Consider the following 19,537-nt stretch of genomic DNA (forward strand, 5'->3'; position numbering starts at 1 on the left):
AAAGCAGGCTGCACCCCAGCAGATGGGCTGTTCCTCTATAGAATCCGTCAGTACAGCTCCAGACTGAATGCAGACCCTTTTGTCATTCAACCCTTCAATTTCTTTCAGATGTTTCCCAACAAACAGCAGAATAAAATAAAGAGGGAATGTTTTTTTTTCCTCCCCTCAACAAAAGCAAATGGACCAAAACTTTCCCAGCCTGTAAAACAATGCCAGAGTCGGGATGTAAGGGGGGGTGAGGCAAGGGGCAAGAAAGAGAAGCTGGCACTTTGCTATCTTACCTATAGAAATACAGTGTATCTGTTTAGCAGCTGTCAAAAACACCATTCACTCAGGAAATGAGCTAAACTACCCGCACACACAAAAAACAAATGTGTTCTCTGTTTGTCCTGTAACTTTTCCCTGGTATTAAAATAAAAAAAAAAAATACATAAATAAAAAGCTGTCTCCAAATCACACCTTAAAAACTGCATAAAACAGCAAAAACAACATGAAAAATCAGTTTCACTTACTTTCTATTCAGATGTGCCAGTGGTGTTAGCCACCACACATAAATTTCCACGAGGGCTGGCATTTAGGCACTTTCTATTTCCATATGTATAGGCTTGCCTCTGCTAATTATGCTAATCATGGGCAGTGTTGGCCACTGTGAAAAATAGTCACATTAGACACTCCACTGACCGCTAATGCTGCTTAATGTGTGGTTGAAACATACATTCATCCCCGCCTGAAAAGCAAAATTTTTCCACGTTGCTGGTCTCATTCAGATGAGAAATGAATTTATTGAGCCCCAGAAGCATTTCTTTTTTCCCTCCCAAGTACCAAGAAAATGTTCAGTCCCCCTCTCTCTCTCCAGCCCCTCTCACTTCACTTTTTATACTTCCACGGTGTAAAGACAGAGGCAAATGGTGCAAACTCTAAGGTGACTGGTGTCGCTTTATTCCCCCCCACACCCACCCCACAGCCAGAGACAAAGGTTGCTCTTCAGCGAAGAGATAAAGGGTGCCACACTATACTGATTGAGTTTTTATTATCCCATTTTCGGTTGCATTGCGGCCTTTCTAAGGATATCGCATTCAATGTAGCAAAGAGCCTGACAGTCCAGTGCCCTTTTTTCAGCCCAAAGACCTGTTTTATGCTATCACTGTAAACCGGTGATACTCATTACCCAATAAATATATGAAGAGCTTTTGTTTTACAACCAAAGGCAAAAAAAAGAAGAAGAAAAAACCCCCCAAACAAACAAGACTTTAAAAAAGGGAAGGTAGAGCACGCTCTTTTGTGCTTCCTGTCTCAGTAGAAGCAAGAGCCATGTGTCTGTCATATGCAGATGTATCTGTAGCTGCTCAGTGTGTGTTTATTTGTTGGGGGGTGGTCTTGGGCTCTCTGTTGAAGAGCGTGTGTGTGTGTTTTGGGGATGCTGAGAACGGGGATGGAATGAGGTAGTCTTGGATTGAGGGATGGAGGGAGAGGGGGTGAAATAAACATTTAGAAGTGACCCAGGTTGACTCTGTCTTGTTTGTTCTCTCTACCAGTGAGGTCCCGGGCCCTGAACGCTGGGAGTTTATTTATCTAGTTGGGGCACCACCGCGCACTATTCACCTCCAATAATACCTCATAGAGCTCCCTTTCTCTGTCTGAACTGGGGCGCTGTGTGCACTCCAATGAATTATAGCATTTACCTGCTGTGCCACTCTGAGGTTTGTTTAGAGAAACCGCTCCAAACGGTGAAACGCCCACGTGTGCATTTGTGCAAACTTTTTTGCTCTCCTCTCTTTAAATCAGTCCACACCTCGGTCTCTTCATATCTTGTCTGATTCCCTGTTATTCTGTATACACTGTATGGTCTTCACCTCCCTCTCTCCTGCATAAGACTTTTTATGGGGCAACTGCTACCCGGATAGTCCTCGTCTCGCTGCGCTCATATTTGGACAGCTTGAGTCTGTGTACATGTCTGTCATGCCTCACCCAAACAACTGCCAAGAAAGATGAGTTTAGTTAAAGTCAGAGTAAACAGCACCACTGTTACATGAAGGCATTTTCTTTACCCTCTTTCCCATACACAGCTTTTCGGCTGCGGCTTGATACGCACCTGAAAACAATTATCCAAAGGCTGCGCAAAGGCATCCTTAAGTTTTACACATTTTAGTGAAAAAAACAAAAAAAAATTAAGCTTAAGAAAGTAACTTCTCTCATAAAACAAACAGGGCTTTATAGAGAAAGACATCCACGAGACTGTTTCGCACTTGATGTTTGTTCAAATGAGACAGGCAAAAACAGCAGCAAAAAAAAGGAAAAAAAGTGTGAGCTTGCAATAAACCTTCCACCCCGTTCCTGCCCCCCCACACCATTGTCTCCTCTTATCCTCGTCCTCTTCCTGCGCCTCTTTTTATGATCTTTTTCTTTTCTCCTTGTGAACAATACAGAGCCGGGTCACACGTTGCCCAGGTCATACCTTAACTTTCAAATTCTCAAATGTGGCCCAAGCTAGATAAGCAGAACCACAGTGTAAACTTTATCTAATTCTAACTAGATAACATGAATGATTTTTTGAAACACAATTTAACTCAATTTAATCCAGGCACTTTATGAATGAATTAGGAAATTGGCAACAAGTGCCATCCCTCGGGCCAGCACTGCAGTTTAAGAAGGAAGAAGAAAAAAAGATGTGCATGGGTGTAAGGTAATTTGATGGGCGATGTCTGTCTCAGATCCTTTAGAGCAGAGGCAGTTAGCCAGAAATAGTTCGTAATCCCCTTGTCAGACAAAACACCCTGATACTCTAGCTTTTATTCTCCACTACACAGGTGTGAGAGTTGAAGGTACGATGAAGCCTTCGACTTATAAGTTGCTCATCCGCTCTGGAAATGCACAAGAGTCCTCAGGTTGAAGTAAACGATATGAATAAAGACATAAAGAATGCTTGATTGATTGTGAAGTGTAGGCACAAATTCTGTCGCTCTCTCTCTGTCTACACTTTCTAGACACAGACTGCACTGCTGTGCTTCACGGTATTTTGGTCCTGTTGGAGGGAGGAAGCAATTAAAAAAAAAAAAAAAAAAGCCCTGGTGGCCTGACTTCACAGAGCAGGCAGACAGACAGGTAGAAATATAAACAGGCGCACACAAAGCCCGGGCAGACAGACGAGAACGCAGTCAGGAACCTGAGGCGGGAAGACAGGCGGCCAGGCAAGCTGCACGCACCAGAAGTGACAAAGATGACAAGTGTGCGTGTTTGTGTGTGAAAACTGCAGGGGGCAGCTCCTAGTATGAATATATGATGGGAAGCATATGCTCCTAACACATTCAGATACACACACACACACATTCACATTCAGCTTGGAGTGTTAACACATAAGGTGTCAATTCACAGCTAGTTTCATCTGAACAAATTAGGGTGCAAGTGGGAAAACTTTCATGTATGCCGCTTCTTAAAGTTGCTTTTGATGTAAAGCCAAATTATTTACATGTTTAGATTACAAAACACGACAAATAAAACTTAGGAACTAATGTAAAATATATTTTTATAATTTCGTTCCATCAGTCTGAAATCTGATGTCTTACTAGAAGGCATATTTTTTTTTGTGCCCTGGCTTATGTGTATTGGTGCATGTGTCTTTTTCTGCGTGCGCGTGTGTGTGTGTGTGTGTGTGTGTGTGTGTGTGTGTGTGTGTGTGTGCGTGTGTGTGTAAAAGAGAAAGAGTGAGAGACAGAGGGAGAACTAACCTCTCCTTGTTACCGAACCACTTTACTCTCCATTGAGGCCCTAGCAGCTTTGTCAATGGGCTATTGGTGGAAACAAGGCAGGCAGAAACTTTAGAAAGATGGCCACGGCCTCTTAAAGGCACAGCATTCCTTTTGAGAGCACCCCCCCAGTTCAACTCTCTCAATCCCACAGCAAAACAACTTGCACACAAACATCTAAACATGTCCTTTAAAAGATGGCTTGGCCAATTAGCTCAAGAGGTAATCCCAAAGCTTTACACTAACCACAGTGAAACCAAAGAAAAGGGACACAGTGGCAGCTCTCCTTCTTATTGTGGGAGATGGAGGCGTTTCCTTCAAAGCTAACAATTTCAGTGCCTACATTTTTAAAGATTTTTCTTTTTGTTTCTTTTTTGTTTTATTGTGCTTGATAGAGAACCTTATTTAAATTCCTGCGCAAGTGAAGCGCACAGCCTTCCAACAACCGGCGGCGTGTGATTCCACCAACACCTCCACACAGGTCCTGTGGGAGCCGCCTGTTCCTGTCCTCCAGTGACATGGTGGGCTTAAAAAACCCTATAGAGTCTGTTTATATTCACCAACTGCTGTGGCGCTTTTAGAGCGTGCAAAACAGGTGGGTAAACTTCAGCTGCATTCACTTAGATTTTTTTTCTTCTTGTGAGGAGGAGAGAAGGGAGGGAAGGAGGAGGGTAAGGGAGGGAGGTGGTGCCTGCTTGCTTGCCTGCCTGCCTGCTTGCCTCTTGTTGAATGGAATCCAAGAATAGTTAGGGACCACACAGGGAGCTAAGGGGGGGAGGGGTCAGAGCCCTCAAAGATGGCTAACCATTCACACAGTCCATCTGCTGCAGGGATCAGCCCCGGCACTGAAGCCTGGGGGTTTAAAAGGAATTTGGTCAGTGTGAAAAACCAAATAAAGCTGCCTCTGCCGCTGGAAATGTACAGATAACCTTAACTTAAAAAGTTCAGAGGTAAGGAATGGGAGCACTATCAAGAGAAGAGGAAATTGTAAGATATACAAAAAAAAAACACGGCAGAAATGTCAGGGATGTGTTTGCTCTCATGATGAAAAGACGTAGAAGATAAAGAAGTCAAAAAACATAAAAAATTGCTGATAAAAACATATACAATGCACAGGAGAGAGTGGCATGAATCTGCTGTATACAAGGCGGTTAATACTGGGTGTAGTAAGTAGGACTGTTTTCCTTATATGGTGCTAATGCGGTTAGAAATGTGTGCTGTAATTCTAACTTTAATAAAAGCCCCTAAAAAGATAAAAAATACTTAAACTAAGTCCCACAAATCCTCAGTTCTGTCATCAGGATTTCAACAAGACAAGCCATTGTGTCGCTCACCGAACACCTAGTGCCCTCCCACGGCACTGAGACGACACTAACCTGTATCTCCCTGCCAACACCTCTCATCATCAGAACTCCAGCTACACTCAGTGGAAAACAACTGAGAATTGTGTACAAACCAGGGGATGTCTGCACCATTTGCTCTATCTCAATCACTCTCATAGTTTCATGTCACTTTATCAGCTGTCACGATCCAACAAAAGCAAAAAGAAAAAAAAAAGTCCACAAACCAGCTACAACGTTGTGAGGAAGCATACCGAATGATAGCTTTACTGTAGACTCAGTGCCAGCGCCAGACAGCATACAGTTAAGTGTTCAAGACATTTTAACATTTAACTGCTTCACATGATTACGACCCAAAACAAGCTCCCTAGGGCAACGCATGCACTGTCAAACAGGAAATATCACACACTCACCTTCCACCCATAGCTGTTCAATGTTGGTTTCGATGGCTGCGACTCGGAGTCCCACAGACAGAGCCCCGAAAACTAAGAGTCCAATAAAGAGGACCTTCCCACAGTGCCTCTGGATGTAGCAGCCCAGAGAGAATAAGAAGGCCTGGAACCTCGCCCGGATCCAAAGAGGAGCTTTTTGACCTACTGCCTTCCCCTGGATTGGAAGCAGGAAGAGGATGAGAAAAGAACATCATTATTATTATTATTATTAGTTATTACTATTATACTACACATAATCATGCTTACTGTCTCAGAAAGGTTGGTTGCATATCTTTTCAAACAACGTTGTGCAAGTAAATTCTAAACATTTGAAGAGACGTGCATCTGTATTCAGAGACAACATATGTTTGTTATTTAAATCATGCTTTTCATAAAATGGAGACAAGTCGTGGTGCCAAAGAGCTCTGATGTGATGCAGGTCTTATGTGTTAAATCTCAGGCTAGACATTATCTGTAGTCCTATCCCAATAATACGATTTAAATGACACTGTGTTGGGACTATTTTGTACTTAATGACATCCTTATTTAAGGAGAGAGATTTCCAGTGTTTTACCTTACAGCCTAGAGGAGCTCCCATAAATAAGAAAAATAAGAGGTGACAATTTCATTCCAAAGCAAAATGCGTGACTTTAAAAAAAGCTGTGAGTTTGTTCTACTGAAAAAGAGCCATTAACACGTTTACTATGCAGTTCAAGCTATTTCTATAACTGTAGCCCAACAGAAAAATATTAATGGATATCTTTTGCTTTAATTTGGTTCTACTTCACATTTTATCAATAATTTTACACCCAGCTGTCTAATCTCTCATTTGCTGTGAACTGCCACAAATGTCACTGCTGCGCTAGGAGACATTGCTGTAGTGTTGTGGTTTCTCGCAGCAGTGCTGAAACACGTCCAAGCATCCGGGCGGTCCAAAGATGCTTTGTCAGATCAAACTCAATCAGTGAATTCCTTTACAGGACCCACCACATTTCCAAACAGACCCCGGGCCAGTGCGCTCTCCGCTGGCTGCACACAGTCAAAAAAACACGCACAGCATGCCTGGGATAGGGTATGGGAACAAGCCCTTATCTTTCTTTCTCTCTCTCGCTCTCCTCACGGTGGCTTTTAACAGCAGAAATCAATGAGAAGCCGATGTCAGTTCAAATAAACAGCAGAGTTAACATACAGCTAAAAAAGAAGACTCGTTCATTTGTTATCGCTTTATTCCGCTCCCCCAAAATGTCACGCAGGTAGGCTTTTGGTTAACACGGCTCTGTCCAGTTAAAACGATTTATGTTATATTACATCAGCTTCTAACGGCAATGTTTCCCTTCAGTATTAAATAGTCAAATCAAACCGATCCCGATTTCGCAGTCGTCTCCCCTCAGGGGAGCACTGGTGGTCCCCGGACTCCGGTTTGATAGCTGCTGCTTAAAGTCTACACCGCATTCCCACATGCGACCCTCAAATCCCGATTAGATAACCTAACTCCTAAATAAATAAGCTGCCTTTTTTAGGGGAAACCTTTCATTCACATCTGCCGACTGGATGAAAGCTGTATTCACAGAAAAATCCACTCTAGACTGCGACCAGTGTATCACCTTTGAGATCTGTTTGAGTGCGAAAGCAGCGTGGCAGTAGCTGGGTCTCCGGAGTAGGTCTGGGTTCGCAGGCGGCTGGGAGCGTGTGTAACTCGGGGGTAAATCTCCAAAGACGCCGGCCCCTGGGACCCCGCGATCCGAGGCCATAGTCCAAAGAGCGTGAACGGCACGCAGAGCGAAGCGACACAGAATCGGTGCGAGTTCAGAAAAAGCGACAATAATCCAACATAGAAGTAGAGCGCATCCAGCAGCACCGGCAACAAACTAGAAGAACGTTTTCTAGTCTTCCTTTGAGCCAAACAAGTCTCTAAACTCCATCCCAACATTATGCGCCGGAGTCCGTATAGATCCTTCCGTCTTCATTCGTCCCGATGGTGTGTGAACCGACGTCTCAGAGAGGAGTAGTAGCTGTAGTAGTAGTAGTAGTAGTAGCTTATGTCTGAGCCGTCCGTGTCAAGTCTAACTCCGATCCCGTGGCGGTAACATTTGGAGAAGTTCGCCTCTCGGCAAATCCTGAAAAGGAAGGTTTGATGGAAAAGTGCTCCGGCTCCCATTGGCCAAGGAAGAGGCAAATTACTTTGCAAACATCGCCTATTATTAGCTGCTAAGCAACAGCTCACCAAAGTGGAGAGAGAGGGGGACCACCCAGGCTGCTGCTGCCTGGGCTGGAGGGAGGGGGAGGAGGACGGTGGGGAGGAGGGGAAGGGAGAGAGGAACTCTTTCAATAAACTGTGCACGGCCGCGCATGCAAACACACACACCCGCGCGTGCGTGCGCGCGCGCACACATTTACGCACACAGCTCGCTCCCTGCCCCACTCACTTGCTTAGTGAGCATTATTCCCAGTGGCCTGGCCTCCAGTTTGTAGAGGCAATCGCACATGCCATCTATTGATATAACAGCGACAGGCATGCACGCACACACAATTTTCAGATTTTCTGTTTCATCAACACGAGCCAATCAGTGAAAGGAAGAAGGGGGGGAGAAGGAGAAGAAACGTGTTTTTATAAAGGATTGTAAACATGTGATTCTTCTTTTGTATGGGGGGAATTAGAGATCTTTCAACACTTTTCATATCACTCCAGGGCATCTTATGTTTTGGAGCCTCCACATTTGTTAGACATTTCTAGCTTCCCCAGCCTTTGCTGTGAGTGCAGTTTGTTTCAGGCAGCTGTGGAAAGAAGCGTGTGATCCTGTAGGTTCTTAGCACTAAACAGCTGTAATCTCACCTCTTACGGCCAAAAGCTTCTAAAAGTAGGTTGGTGGGGTTTCTCACATCCTAGAAAATATCACCCCTCAGTCCTGTAAGGCAAGCCTTTTAAAAGACGGGGCAATTATTGGACACGTGCATCTCTTTCATTAACGCCTTGGTGCCGCCTGGTTTCTCTGCGAAAGCCTTATCTCTCTGGAGAGACTTTTGGAGAGTTTCCATGTCTCGCCATGCATGGTTTCATGAGTTCAGAAAGCAGCTCACCTAAGAATAATGTCTGAAAGAAACAAAGAAAGAAAGATTGTTTTCTCTCTCATAAAGTAAGTAAAGGGTGTCTTGGTGGTTTGCTAATGTAAGCCTCCACTGGCCCCACTCATGACTGTATGGGGGTGAAGTACAAACACTTTACTGGATTACAAAGTCATTCTCCACCTAAACACTGACCTGTGCTGCTGTGCAGAACATTTGTCAGGTGGCTGTTGCTAATTTGAGGCCCGTTGGGTGACCGTAAAACTATCTGAAGCTAAAGTTAAGCTGTTTGAACATGTCTGTGATGGTGCTATGAGCTCATTTGGTTTATCACTTTGCTGCTAAGTTGTTATGTCAGTTTTCACTGTTTGCATGATATCTAGACAAGAATAAGAGATAGAGAGACACGGGCAGGCTTATAGTGATATTCTATTAAAGGGGCTCTTGCACACCATGAAGAGCATAACACGGGGACTGAAAAATGATCTTTATTTCACAATTTTTCATTTTTTACTACTACTAATAATGAAAAGTCATATGAGGAGTCAGATTGCAGAGTTAGAATAAGAAAGAAGACACCGATGCAAGAATGAGGTACCAGGGATGATATCGGTCTACAATAAAGTCTGATGTACAGGTTCTGGTTGACCAAAACCTATTAATTGTGCACATATAATGAATGATAAAACAATATTAGGTGGGTTATGGATTTTCCAAATTATTCAGATTTTTTTCAAATTCTTTTTATGTTTAGGTGTAGTGATAAAATAAAATACATTTGAAATATTTGGTATGAATGTCTTCACTGTAAAGTCTAATAGTTGCCAGAACTTTAAAAAAAATATGCAAACTCATTGACTAAAAAAAACTAAGTAAAGCTTACTCAAGATAACTAAGTTAGGGCAACTTAGTACAGTTGTGAATGCCTAAAAAATAAGTAAACTACAAGAGCCTTTGAAAGAACTCCCTGTACCAAGTTTTAAATAAAGTGAATAGAGCCACACACTAGTAAAAAAGAATTAATACTGTTATTCTTTTACATGCGTGCCATGTCGCTATCAAGTTTAATACAACTCAGTAAGATAGTTTTACAAACAGCACTGAATATGTTTGTATAAATATTTTATTGCATTGCATAAAAAGGGCTTATTAACATCACTGATATGAATTATTAAAAACAGAAACACATATTTTAAATGAGCAATGTCAAACTCATTTTACACTGTGGGCCACCTACAAGCTGACTTCGATCTTATGTTTCTGTCAGTGTGCAGAACATTTAATCCCATGCAAGAAAAAGAAGTACGTCTCTTAATCTATATGATAAAGAAATGCTGCTGTAGTAAATGAAAGAAATCTGTCAGCACGACTCTTCGAGCTTAAATTGTAAGAAATAAATATGTCGGGTAGCTCATTGCCCAGACTGTCCTGTAATTATACACATTTCTTAAAAAATTTCTTAAAAAATACTGTGTAGCCACTGTATAAAAATGAAATTTTTGTAGTAGATGGGAAAAAAACAGGAACATTTCTATTATTTCATTGATTATTTATTATGTATTTAATTAGGTGTAGTATGAATGGCCATGGGGTGGATATTTATCTGTAGCCAAAGCTGTAAAAATGCTTTTAAAAATCCTAAATGAATGTCCTCCTTTACATTTTCCAAAGCTGTCCAGAGACCTGGCTGGAAGTCTGCCAGGCCAGTTCTGACTCCTGGGCCTCATGTTTGACAACGCTGTTGTAAGTAGTTAATAGGATAGTATCATAAAATCACTAATAATTGCAGTAAGAACAAAACATAACGTGACAAATCACATAGAACATGCTGAGTAAACAAAGCATGTTTATATTATTGTCATTCTTTTTCATTAGCATCTTTAAACAGCAGCCAGTGTCCAGCATAAGCCAATTAATATGAAATATTGCGCAAAAAAAAAAAAAAAAAAAAGTGGTTTTATATTGAGTAAATATGTGCTATTATTTTTGACCAACACCACTGGTTAATTGTTGAGTAACTCAGATAAGGACAGTAAATATTACTAAAGGTTTCATGAATTTGAAAAATCTGTCAAACTGCTTAGAAAAACCATTGTCATCATCTTCATCATCTTTTAGAGTAAAACAGCACAAATTCACCATCACTCAGTGTGTCATCCTATCTATGGAGGTTAAATGTAGACTCACAGTTCTCATTAACCACCCCTGCCACTCTGCAGATGTTCACTAACATAACTGCATATTGTAAACACTTCTTCATCTTGATCTTCAGTCACAGGCGTCCATCTGCTCCTATAACCTGCTCCTATAACCTGCTCATGTCCAGGAGTGGCACTCGAAGGCCTGTTTTTCCCCTTCGTGGAACTGGGCACGGCTTGCCTGGACTGGGTTGGGCCGGGCTGAGTGGTAGAGGGAAACAGGCAGCTGGAAATGGGAGCTCATGTGGAATGTGAGGAATTGGGTTGTGTGGTAGGGGGCCCCTTCAAGCCTAACAAACTCAGGGAGGTCCGAGGCCTGGTCTGGAGGCCTTGGATAAATAAACCATCTGAGATGACCATGCGCTGTGCAGATATCTGCCATCACACCTCCCTGGCTTCTAAACACAAACCACCCAAGCCCTCTCTCCTTCTTTCACCTTTCCATGTCCTTTGTCCCACATGGTGCCTCTCCCAACTTCCTCTTTCTTTATCATCTCCCCTGTTCTGTCTTCCCTGCCTTTATCTCCACTTATCAGAATCAGATTTCCCCCCCCCTTCATCTCGCATTCAGCCTCCCCAGTCCTGCTCTCCCTCTCTCCGTCCCTCCACCTCCCCCTATCTCCATTCCTCCATTTCATCTCTCCCCAGAGACTCCATCCATCGAGCCGTTCATCCATGCATGGCTGGCTGTCCGTCCGGGGTTCTGTATGTGCTATAGGCAGCGCTACGGAACCGCTCTGGCACTCAGCCGTCTCACAACAGCAGAGACACTGGGTGTTCAGGCCCACAGTGTTTATTTTCTCAAAGGCTCACACCGCCTTTTCTCTCATAAAGAATAAATAAAAGCAAAGAGGGTCTTCACGTGGAAGACACACTTAAACCCATATAGCCAGCAAAATGAGCTATTACAAAAAAACTGGTTTATATATAATACTTCAAGAAAGGAGCATGGAGTCATGTTGCTCAGAAAAGTGCTGAACTGCAGTGCTTTCTGGGGGGGACAAAATAACTGATTGGATTTGGAGCATGCACAACATGTCAAAAATTTTCTAAACGTTTCTGGATTCACTTTTGAAAAAGACGACCTTTAAAATAAAAATCCTTCCATTAAAATGCACCAATGCAGGAGGTCAAAGCAGAAGTGGCTGTCCTTCTCTTATCCTCTTCTAAAGTTGTGTGTGTCTCTGTGTCGAGCTGCATATCATATTATTATTATGTCCTTTTATGTCCAGTTAATAGTTAACATGCCAATTAGAGAAAGTAATATAATTTAACCAAATTTTACACACTTTCCCAGTATTACCTAAAGGCACATAAAAAATAAATTAACAAACAATCAAAACTTCAGAAGACTAGTCAGCGATTAGGACGATAAGATCATAATAATTTTCTACCCCTTCATTACACAATTTTGATATTTTTCAATATTTTGTCATGCGTCTTAATATTTCAGTATACTGAAACATTAATCATCAGAGCATCCCATCCAGATCTAAAAGAGAAAAAGACTCAGACATAACAAGAAGAAACAAACAAAAAAAAAAATCTCTGAGAAAAAATAAAACAGAACAGCCACAAGCACGTTTAAAGTCAAGTCCCATTTAAACAGATTATATTGACAGATGACCAAAGCAAATATTTTAGAAAGATAAACAAAAACACCTGATCAGTTTTAAAATTCTGAAAATGTTTGTATTGTTTCAGTTATAAACTAAATTGCACACGATTCGTGTAAAGTTCACAAAGTCACATTGGTGGGAAGACCCTGTAAGTTTTTCCAGCTTGATGACACACACAAACTTTTACTTCCCAGATATCAGTGAAAAGGCTCAAAATTTGCCCGGGTGCTGAGAGACACTTTCTTTATTGAGCATCTCTGTCAGTCTCAGAGCAGAGTCAAAGCTGCCACCCACAGTCTCACACAAGATTAATTATGATAATGCACTCCTATACCCCTTTGTCATCGAAATGAATGGTTGCCTTTCTGGGGGGAAAACACACAAAACCCAGAGAGAGACAGTGAAACACACTTTTCTTTAAGTCTTTGTTCGTGCGGTTGTAACAGAGGTATTGTCAGATGCAGCAAGCAGGTGGCAATGGAAACTTAGACCTGTAGCCTTTACAAGAAAGTGCGAACATGCATATGTATGGCAGTGAGAGCAAGCATAGCTGAAATGGTATAGCTTTTCCAAAAAAAATTTGTGCCACACTAGCTTGATTTAAAAGTGTTGAAGCTCATCAGAAAAGCTCCACCTTAAAGATTTTGAAACATCGGGTTCTTCTTCACATGAGACATTTTTTTTCCTTCAGTAGAAAACTGAGGCTGAAATTGCTGATGTCTTGCATTTCAGACGTCACTGAAGACTTTCTCACTATTTTAAAGCCAATAACAAGCAGCTTTTGCTTAAAGCTGGACAGAATCAAATGAAAATATCACTGAACGTCTGAGAAACAAACTTTGGGCTGTTCCAGCTAAACACACAGCGGAATGAGATCAGAAAGAACGGAGTATCTGAAGACTTCTTCCTTTGATGTTGCTGAGAAAGATGTGATCCCAGCCGAGCGCCTAATCAAAGTTTAGTTAATTTGCTGGAGAGGGCAAGGGTGTGCGTGGGAGGTTGGGGGGTTACAATGTGACAGACAGCGATATCTGGCTTAGTGTAGGTGTGTCCGAGGAATGTCACAGGGGTTGTTACCCCACACACTGAATCTGTGTCGCCACACACACTCTTTGTTGGCCGAGCAGCATAAGCAACTGTTGTATGTAATACTTGTAAAAGGGGTGTTTGTGTGCATATGTATTCAAATGCTGGTGTGTGCGTCTGTGTGTGTGTGTTTTTGGTGTGGTGGTAGCATCTTAAAAGGTATAGTGTGTGGAAAAAAAAAAGAGGGAGGGAGGAAATTCATTTGTGGCCAGAGAACACAGAAGACAAATTGAGGAAGTGTTGTGCTAATGTGTAGGGGTCAGCAGCAAACACACGCAGGTTTCTGACTGACTGCCACTTGGGTGGCCTGCTTGCTCTCTCTGTGTGTGTGTCTGTCTCTTACTCACCCACAATCAGCCCTCAAGCCACGAAGCCACCCATCGTCTCACACCCCCCCACCACCACCCAGAGCACAGACTCCACCCCACCTCTCTGTGCATCTGTTTGTCCGTGCACCACACATTTGCCTCCACTGTCCATCTGACCCACCCATCTTGTACTGCTCTTTATTTCACACTTCTCCATTAAAACTTGAGTTCACGATGACGGACCCATCACTGAGCCACTCTGAATCTGATCTATTTGTTCTAAAAAAAATTTAAAAAATGAACAAACTCCCAACAAACTTTGAGTACTTTCCTTTCTGCTTCTAACATAGTGATTCTTAGTACTCGTCTTAACTCATAAGTCAAAATTTAGAAAAGTGAACTACTTCTTTACCAAATCTATCAGCTTTACTCTGGATGATCCAGACTTTACTTTGGATAGTTTTCCCCACAGCATCTTCAGTAGACAGTATCGCTCCAACAAAAGCAAATCAGTCATTTACAGACTATCAAGAGTCTCTGGAACACTAATTTCTGGAAAAGTATTATATATATTTTTTCATGATTTTGTGTAACTCAAAGAAGATTGATTTTTTTCAGTTTTATTCAGGCGGTGGCCAGGGTGTGGCGTTATAAAAACTAAAAGTTCACAGTCCCTGGAGGGTAAACGAGACCCCACCTTTTCAGATTTACATGAACTTCCCCTTTTAAACTACAAATCGGCTAACCAGCTGTCTTTTATTATACAAATCAGATAGCATCAGTCTAACATGCCCAGAGGTGTCATATAATGCATTTATCTTGACAAAAAGCATTAAATGTTGACAACCATTTGAATCTTCCCCAACCAACACTGAGCCACTTCCCAGACTCTTAACAAAAGGAAAATAAAAAACCTCTGATGAGAACCAGTCTGCTGAACTCCAGACCTCTGTCAACTTTTATGTCTTTATAATTCAAGCACACCATCACAAAACAATACACACTTCACACTCTACAACCAGGTGTAAACACTCACCACAGAGTCACGCGGAAAAAATTAAAAGTTTGTCTAAATTTCACAACCGTTAAGACAAATCTTGTGGACAACCAATAATCATCTATGAAATGGTTCTGTATCACAGATGACTGGTTTTATGATAAAACACACGATCAGGTCTTCATAGCTTGCAAACCTTTGGATGCACGTGTGCACATGTGCATTTGCAGTCGTTCACAGGGTTATTAGTTGCTGTAACAGAAGATTAATAATGGTCACACACACACACGCACAAGCAAACAAATCTACTGTATGTGCCGGAAGACGGGTTCAGCCACGGTGGTGCTTTACTGAGGGGGCTCCGAGGTATTTGCGTAAATATACAAACCTTTACCCAAACACACCCGGCCGCCAGATCTCATCATGTGGTCGAGGAGAGAGGTCAGAGTGGAAATTTACCAAAAGCGTAAACACAGCCAAGACAAAGAACACAGACAAAGTGAATCTTAACTGTTGTTTTTAGATTTTTTAAGCTAGTAAATGCAGTCTTTCAACACCGCATTTAGTCACCCTCGACATATGAGGAAAAGTTCCAAAGTAAGAGCCCTTTGCAGAAACCACTGGCTTGTCGTGACTGCTGTGATTGCAATACTTCATCAAAAATGAGACAAATTCACATTGAGAATGAAAGGTAGATTTAACGTTTAAATAAGCATAAAAATGATTAGTAAAACTTTTAGCAAAAGTTTCACACAGAAATTGGAATAAAGATAAAATGAGGTAGAAAAAGCAAGAAGCTGCAAAGTAATTTAGTCTGTGTACTTTCTGCAGTAAATACAGTGAGAAGACATTTCTGTGGTGCATCCCGAACAGCCACATAAGTGTCTGAAAAAGCTTGTTTTTTTCAGCCTGACGCACACACTTATAAATAAAGTGTAACTCCTTTATTCGTATCACAACCCCCAGCTTAAAACTGAACTCATGACAGTGTCATTTTACATTTACATGCATATTCTAAACTTCTATTTAAAGATGACCGCCCGGTTTTCTACAAATCCTGAAACAAACTGCTATGGAGAGAGATTACGATCCTTCTCAAGCTAATTAGGACAAGTAAGTCGCTGCTAATTAAGCTTACAAAAAATAAAATGTCTTTCTACAAATTTAAGATCCATGATTTAGTTTTCCAAGATCAAGCTGTGAGTGGCTCCTGTTCTCTTTCCTAAACGATCAAGGTTATTTTCGACACATTACACAAACCACCGACTGAGTTTATTAATCAGAGAAACAACCCTTTAAGGGTAAAACTTTGTGTCAACTATTACTGCTTTAAGAAACTCAAATAATGAATGAAATCTATAGTTTTGACTTTTAACTGCATGATTCATACTTAAGTCCATATCTCGCATTGTTAAACTGTTATGGCAGTAAATTGTACTTTACAAGAGTTTACATACAAAGTCAGAGAACTGTCATTTATAGTGAGTATTTATTTGAAACACATGACTGTACAGCTGATATAGACAAACAAGGCTATCTAAAGGACACCAGAGAGGGGAAGAAAAAAAAACAAAAAACCCCAGACCACGATAATCTCTCTCCTACACACACGGGAACATCACATAATCAGGCCACAAGAGACAGTCTAGATGTCTCATGCAAGGCCACAGACACAATAAGAAACGGGGGACAGTAAATCACGCGCACGCACATGTACACAAAAAAGCATCCCTGCAGACATCCCTGTCCTCATCTTCTTCCTTTGTGACTAAGGAACCCTCAAACCTGTAATTTAAGAAAAAAGTCGAGTGATGGAATGCAATAAATCTCGTGACAGCAAAAGGAGCAGTAATGGAAAGAGGAGAAGAAAGAAAAGCATCGGGAGCAAGTCGGCTTCCTCCTTTGCTGCGTTCGTGAACGCGTGTGCGTGTGAGGGCGGGGTGTCGGTGTTAACTGATACAGGATCAAGTTGGGTGGTCCGGGGCCTACACATACACCATTTTTGTGTACAAATAAACTCAACCCCCACGCCATTGTGGTCTCCCTCCCACTGCCTTTTCTCTCCCTTCTCTGGTCTTCACAGCTGCACAGTGTGCATGTGTAAACACCCGTGAACATTCGAACGTGCATGAGTGCGCGCTCCTCCCTCTGGAACAGGCTAAATTGAGTAATTGACTGCTGCTATTAAGAGACAGTAATGATCTGATAATAACTAATGTGGTGACATGATTGCTAAGATTGACTCGGTACTGCCACAGAAAAAGTCTGTAAAATGAAAGAAAAAGAGGATTTCTTAAAAACAGTAAAAGAAATAAAATAAAATAAAAACACAGATCCACAGGTTCAAGTTGACGTGAGTTTATTTGGACACTGTGTACAAAAAAGCCAATTGAGGTCAAAGTCTAGGCTTCTGATTGGCCTATCCGCTGGGGGAATTAGGGCCGTGTTTTGCTGCACTCGGATTGGTTAATGAGGTGAAAACTAGATCTCCATGAGCTGGTCTGTTCCAACGATGATCTCGTTAGTCCGTTCAGCTGCAGAAAAGAGATATGACAAAGAGATTATATCAGTTGCAAACTTTGCAAGTCCAGCTCTTGTGATCTTCACAGTTGAAAAAATAAAACAGGGGAAAAAATGACGCAACAAATTCATAAATGTGCAATCCACAAATGTCAGCTTCAGTGATCTCTTCCTGAATATTGCCACCATGCAATATGGACTTGCACTTTATTGCCAACTGGTGCACTAAACACATTTAAAAAAAATATTTCAAATGCTGAATGACTATAGATAGTTGTTGTTGGGCTTTAACAATACCCATAATGTGCTCATCGTTTGAAAACGACTGCCTGTAATGTGAACACCTTCCCTTCCACATCACACACACAGCAGTGCTGACATATCACTGGCTACAGGCACCAAACAAATATTCGATTTTTTTCGTAAGAATGCAAAGATTTCTAATAATAAAATTTGTCATTTGGCAGCTACATTTATACCTTGCACTTCTCGTGCACTTCGTCATGAGTTTTTTTAATCATTTGTTTATAAACATTATACCATGAAGATCCTGGAGCACAGTTTTAGTGCTAATGTTACTGCTGGAGGAGGTTTGAAATCTGGAGTTATTCAGTCAGCAGAGAGTTGGTGATTTCTACAATCTACGCTCCTCGGGTTGCTGTTGTTCAGCTTTGCGATAATAACACTTACAGCTGATCGTGGAATATCTAGATGGGAATTAATTTTATGAATTGACTTTTTGCAGCAGTGGTGTCTTATTGAAGTACCATGTTCTAATCCAGTGAGCTTTTCAGAACAACCCACTCTTTCACAAACGTTTTCAAGGCAGACTGCATGGCTAGGTGCTTGATCTTATATACCTGTAACAATTTTACTGAAAACACCTAAACTAAAAGATTAAGAGGTGTGGCCTAACACTTTTGTCCATTTAGTGTAACCTTCATTAACTGAAGGAGAAAAAAAATCAACAAAATATTTACTGCAATAGAAAGTCTGTTTTTTATTTCTGCATAATATTTCTAGTAGCTAACAAACTGAATACACATCCAATAAGGAGTTAATTGGTTCTTTTCCTTTCTTAAATCATTCTCTACTCAAAGCTACTTTAACATGAGGAAAGTCAGCCCTGACTCCTCCCCGCATGGCTCTTTCCCTCCATCCCCGAGCATCGGTACTGATCCAAAGCAAACGGTGGCAGAGAGTTATGTTCCATCCACACAGACAGGTTTTAGTGTGAAGGAATCTGTTGCTCAGAATGAGCTTATCCTCAGCTGTGAAGAGGGGAGAACAAATGGAGCATGGGACAGCAGGAGTGGGAACAAGAGGGAGTGACTGGGAAGAAAGGGAGGAAAGGTTACTCACACTGGGCCAGATAATTTGTCACTAACTAATAGAGTTTGTAGATGTATTAGGACCATATGTAACATTACATGTTACATATTTCTACTGCTGGGCCTGTGACACACATAAAAGGAGCCAACACGTGGGGGTAAAAAAAAAAACCTGTGTTTTGGAATAATTATTACTGTGACTATTTCCTTTTCCACCCTTCTTATAGCAACGCATTCTTATCAAAAGCTGCTGTTTGCATTTGGTCATAGATAATCTTTGCCTTTTTTTGTCTATGTTTTTGAAGCCCACTTATTCTATGCCTACATCATAAAATGTGCTACACATATGAACAGAAAGAAAGAGAGCTTTCTTAAAGAAAACACTGAATTGTTTTGTAACTCACTGAATAAAAGCACACATTCAAAAGCATCTAAGACCAGTGCGTGATCTCGCATCGTTGGCATGTGTAAATAAAAGGCAGTGTATGTATGACACCTGCAATAGCGAATGCATATCTGAGTGTCAGAACATCTACAGGAGAGGTATGTATCTTTAAAATATCAACACCTGATGGACGTAGACGTGTGTATTGTATGTGTGCGTGCGTGCATGCGTGCACGTGTGTGTGCGTGGCAAACTGTCAGGGTGGTCCTTAGCTGCTAACAGCTTCAGCAGCAGAGTGGGTGTGTAATGTCTTTAGCAGCCCACTGTCAGCCAGCTAATTTGGTGGTGAGAGGTAATCTTGTGCTCTCCTGCAGTAACAATGTAATGCAGGAGGGAAAGAAGGCTTATCTTTACTGCAAAGCATTACACAGAATAATCTGATCTGACCCGTTCTTCATACACAGCCAGGCTGTGTGCGAGCCACTGTTAAACTGAATCTCCAGAATTGTTGTGTTA

The 19,537-nt window shown here is 41.5% G+C and overlaps 2 protein-coding genes across 2 annotated transcripts in view; both read right to left on the reverse strand.

Moving 5' to 3' along the window:
* ptch2 (patched 2) overlaps positions 1-7,737 on the reverse strand; it is a 28,159-nt gene extending 20,422 nt beyond the window's left edge. Inside the window, exons 1-2 of the mRNA XM_084912568.1 lie at positions 7,119-7,737; positions 5,497-5,689 (exon numbers count right to left, since the gene is read on the reverse strand). Of these exons, the coding sequence (XP_084768694.1) occupies positions 5,497-5,689; positions 7,119-7,265 (340 nt within the window). The 5' untranslated portion in view covers positions 7,266-7,737. The remainder of the gene's footprint in view (positions 1-5,496; positions 5,690-7,118) is intronic.
* A 9,390-nt stretch (positions 7,738-17,127) lies between these two features.
* The window catches only part of eif2b3 (eukaryotic translation initiation factor 2B, subunit 3 gamma), a 34,848-nt gene continuing 32,438 nt past the window's right edge, over positions 17,128-19,537 (reverse strand). Inside the window, exon 12 of the mRNA XM_084912049.1 lies at positions 17,128-17,319. Coding sequence (XP_084768175.1) covers positions 17,267-17,319 — 53 coding nt within the window. The 3' untranslated portion in view covers positions 17,128-17,266. The remainder of the gene's footprint in view (positions 17,320-19,537) is intronic.

This window comes from Perissodus microlepis, chromosome 18 (genome assembly GCF_051167445.1).
Source record: "Perissodus microlepis isolate ML-2025 ecotype Zambia chromosome 18, ASM5116744v1, whole genome shotgun sequence".
NCBI classification, from domain to species: Eukaryota; Metazoa; Chordata; class Actinopteri; order Cichliformes; family Cichlidae; genus Perissodus; species Perissodus microlepis.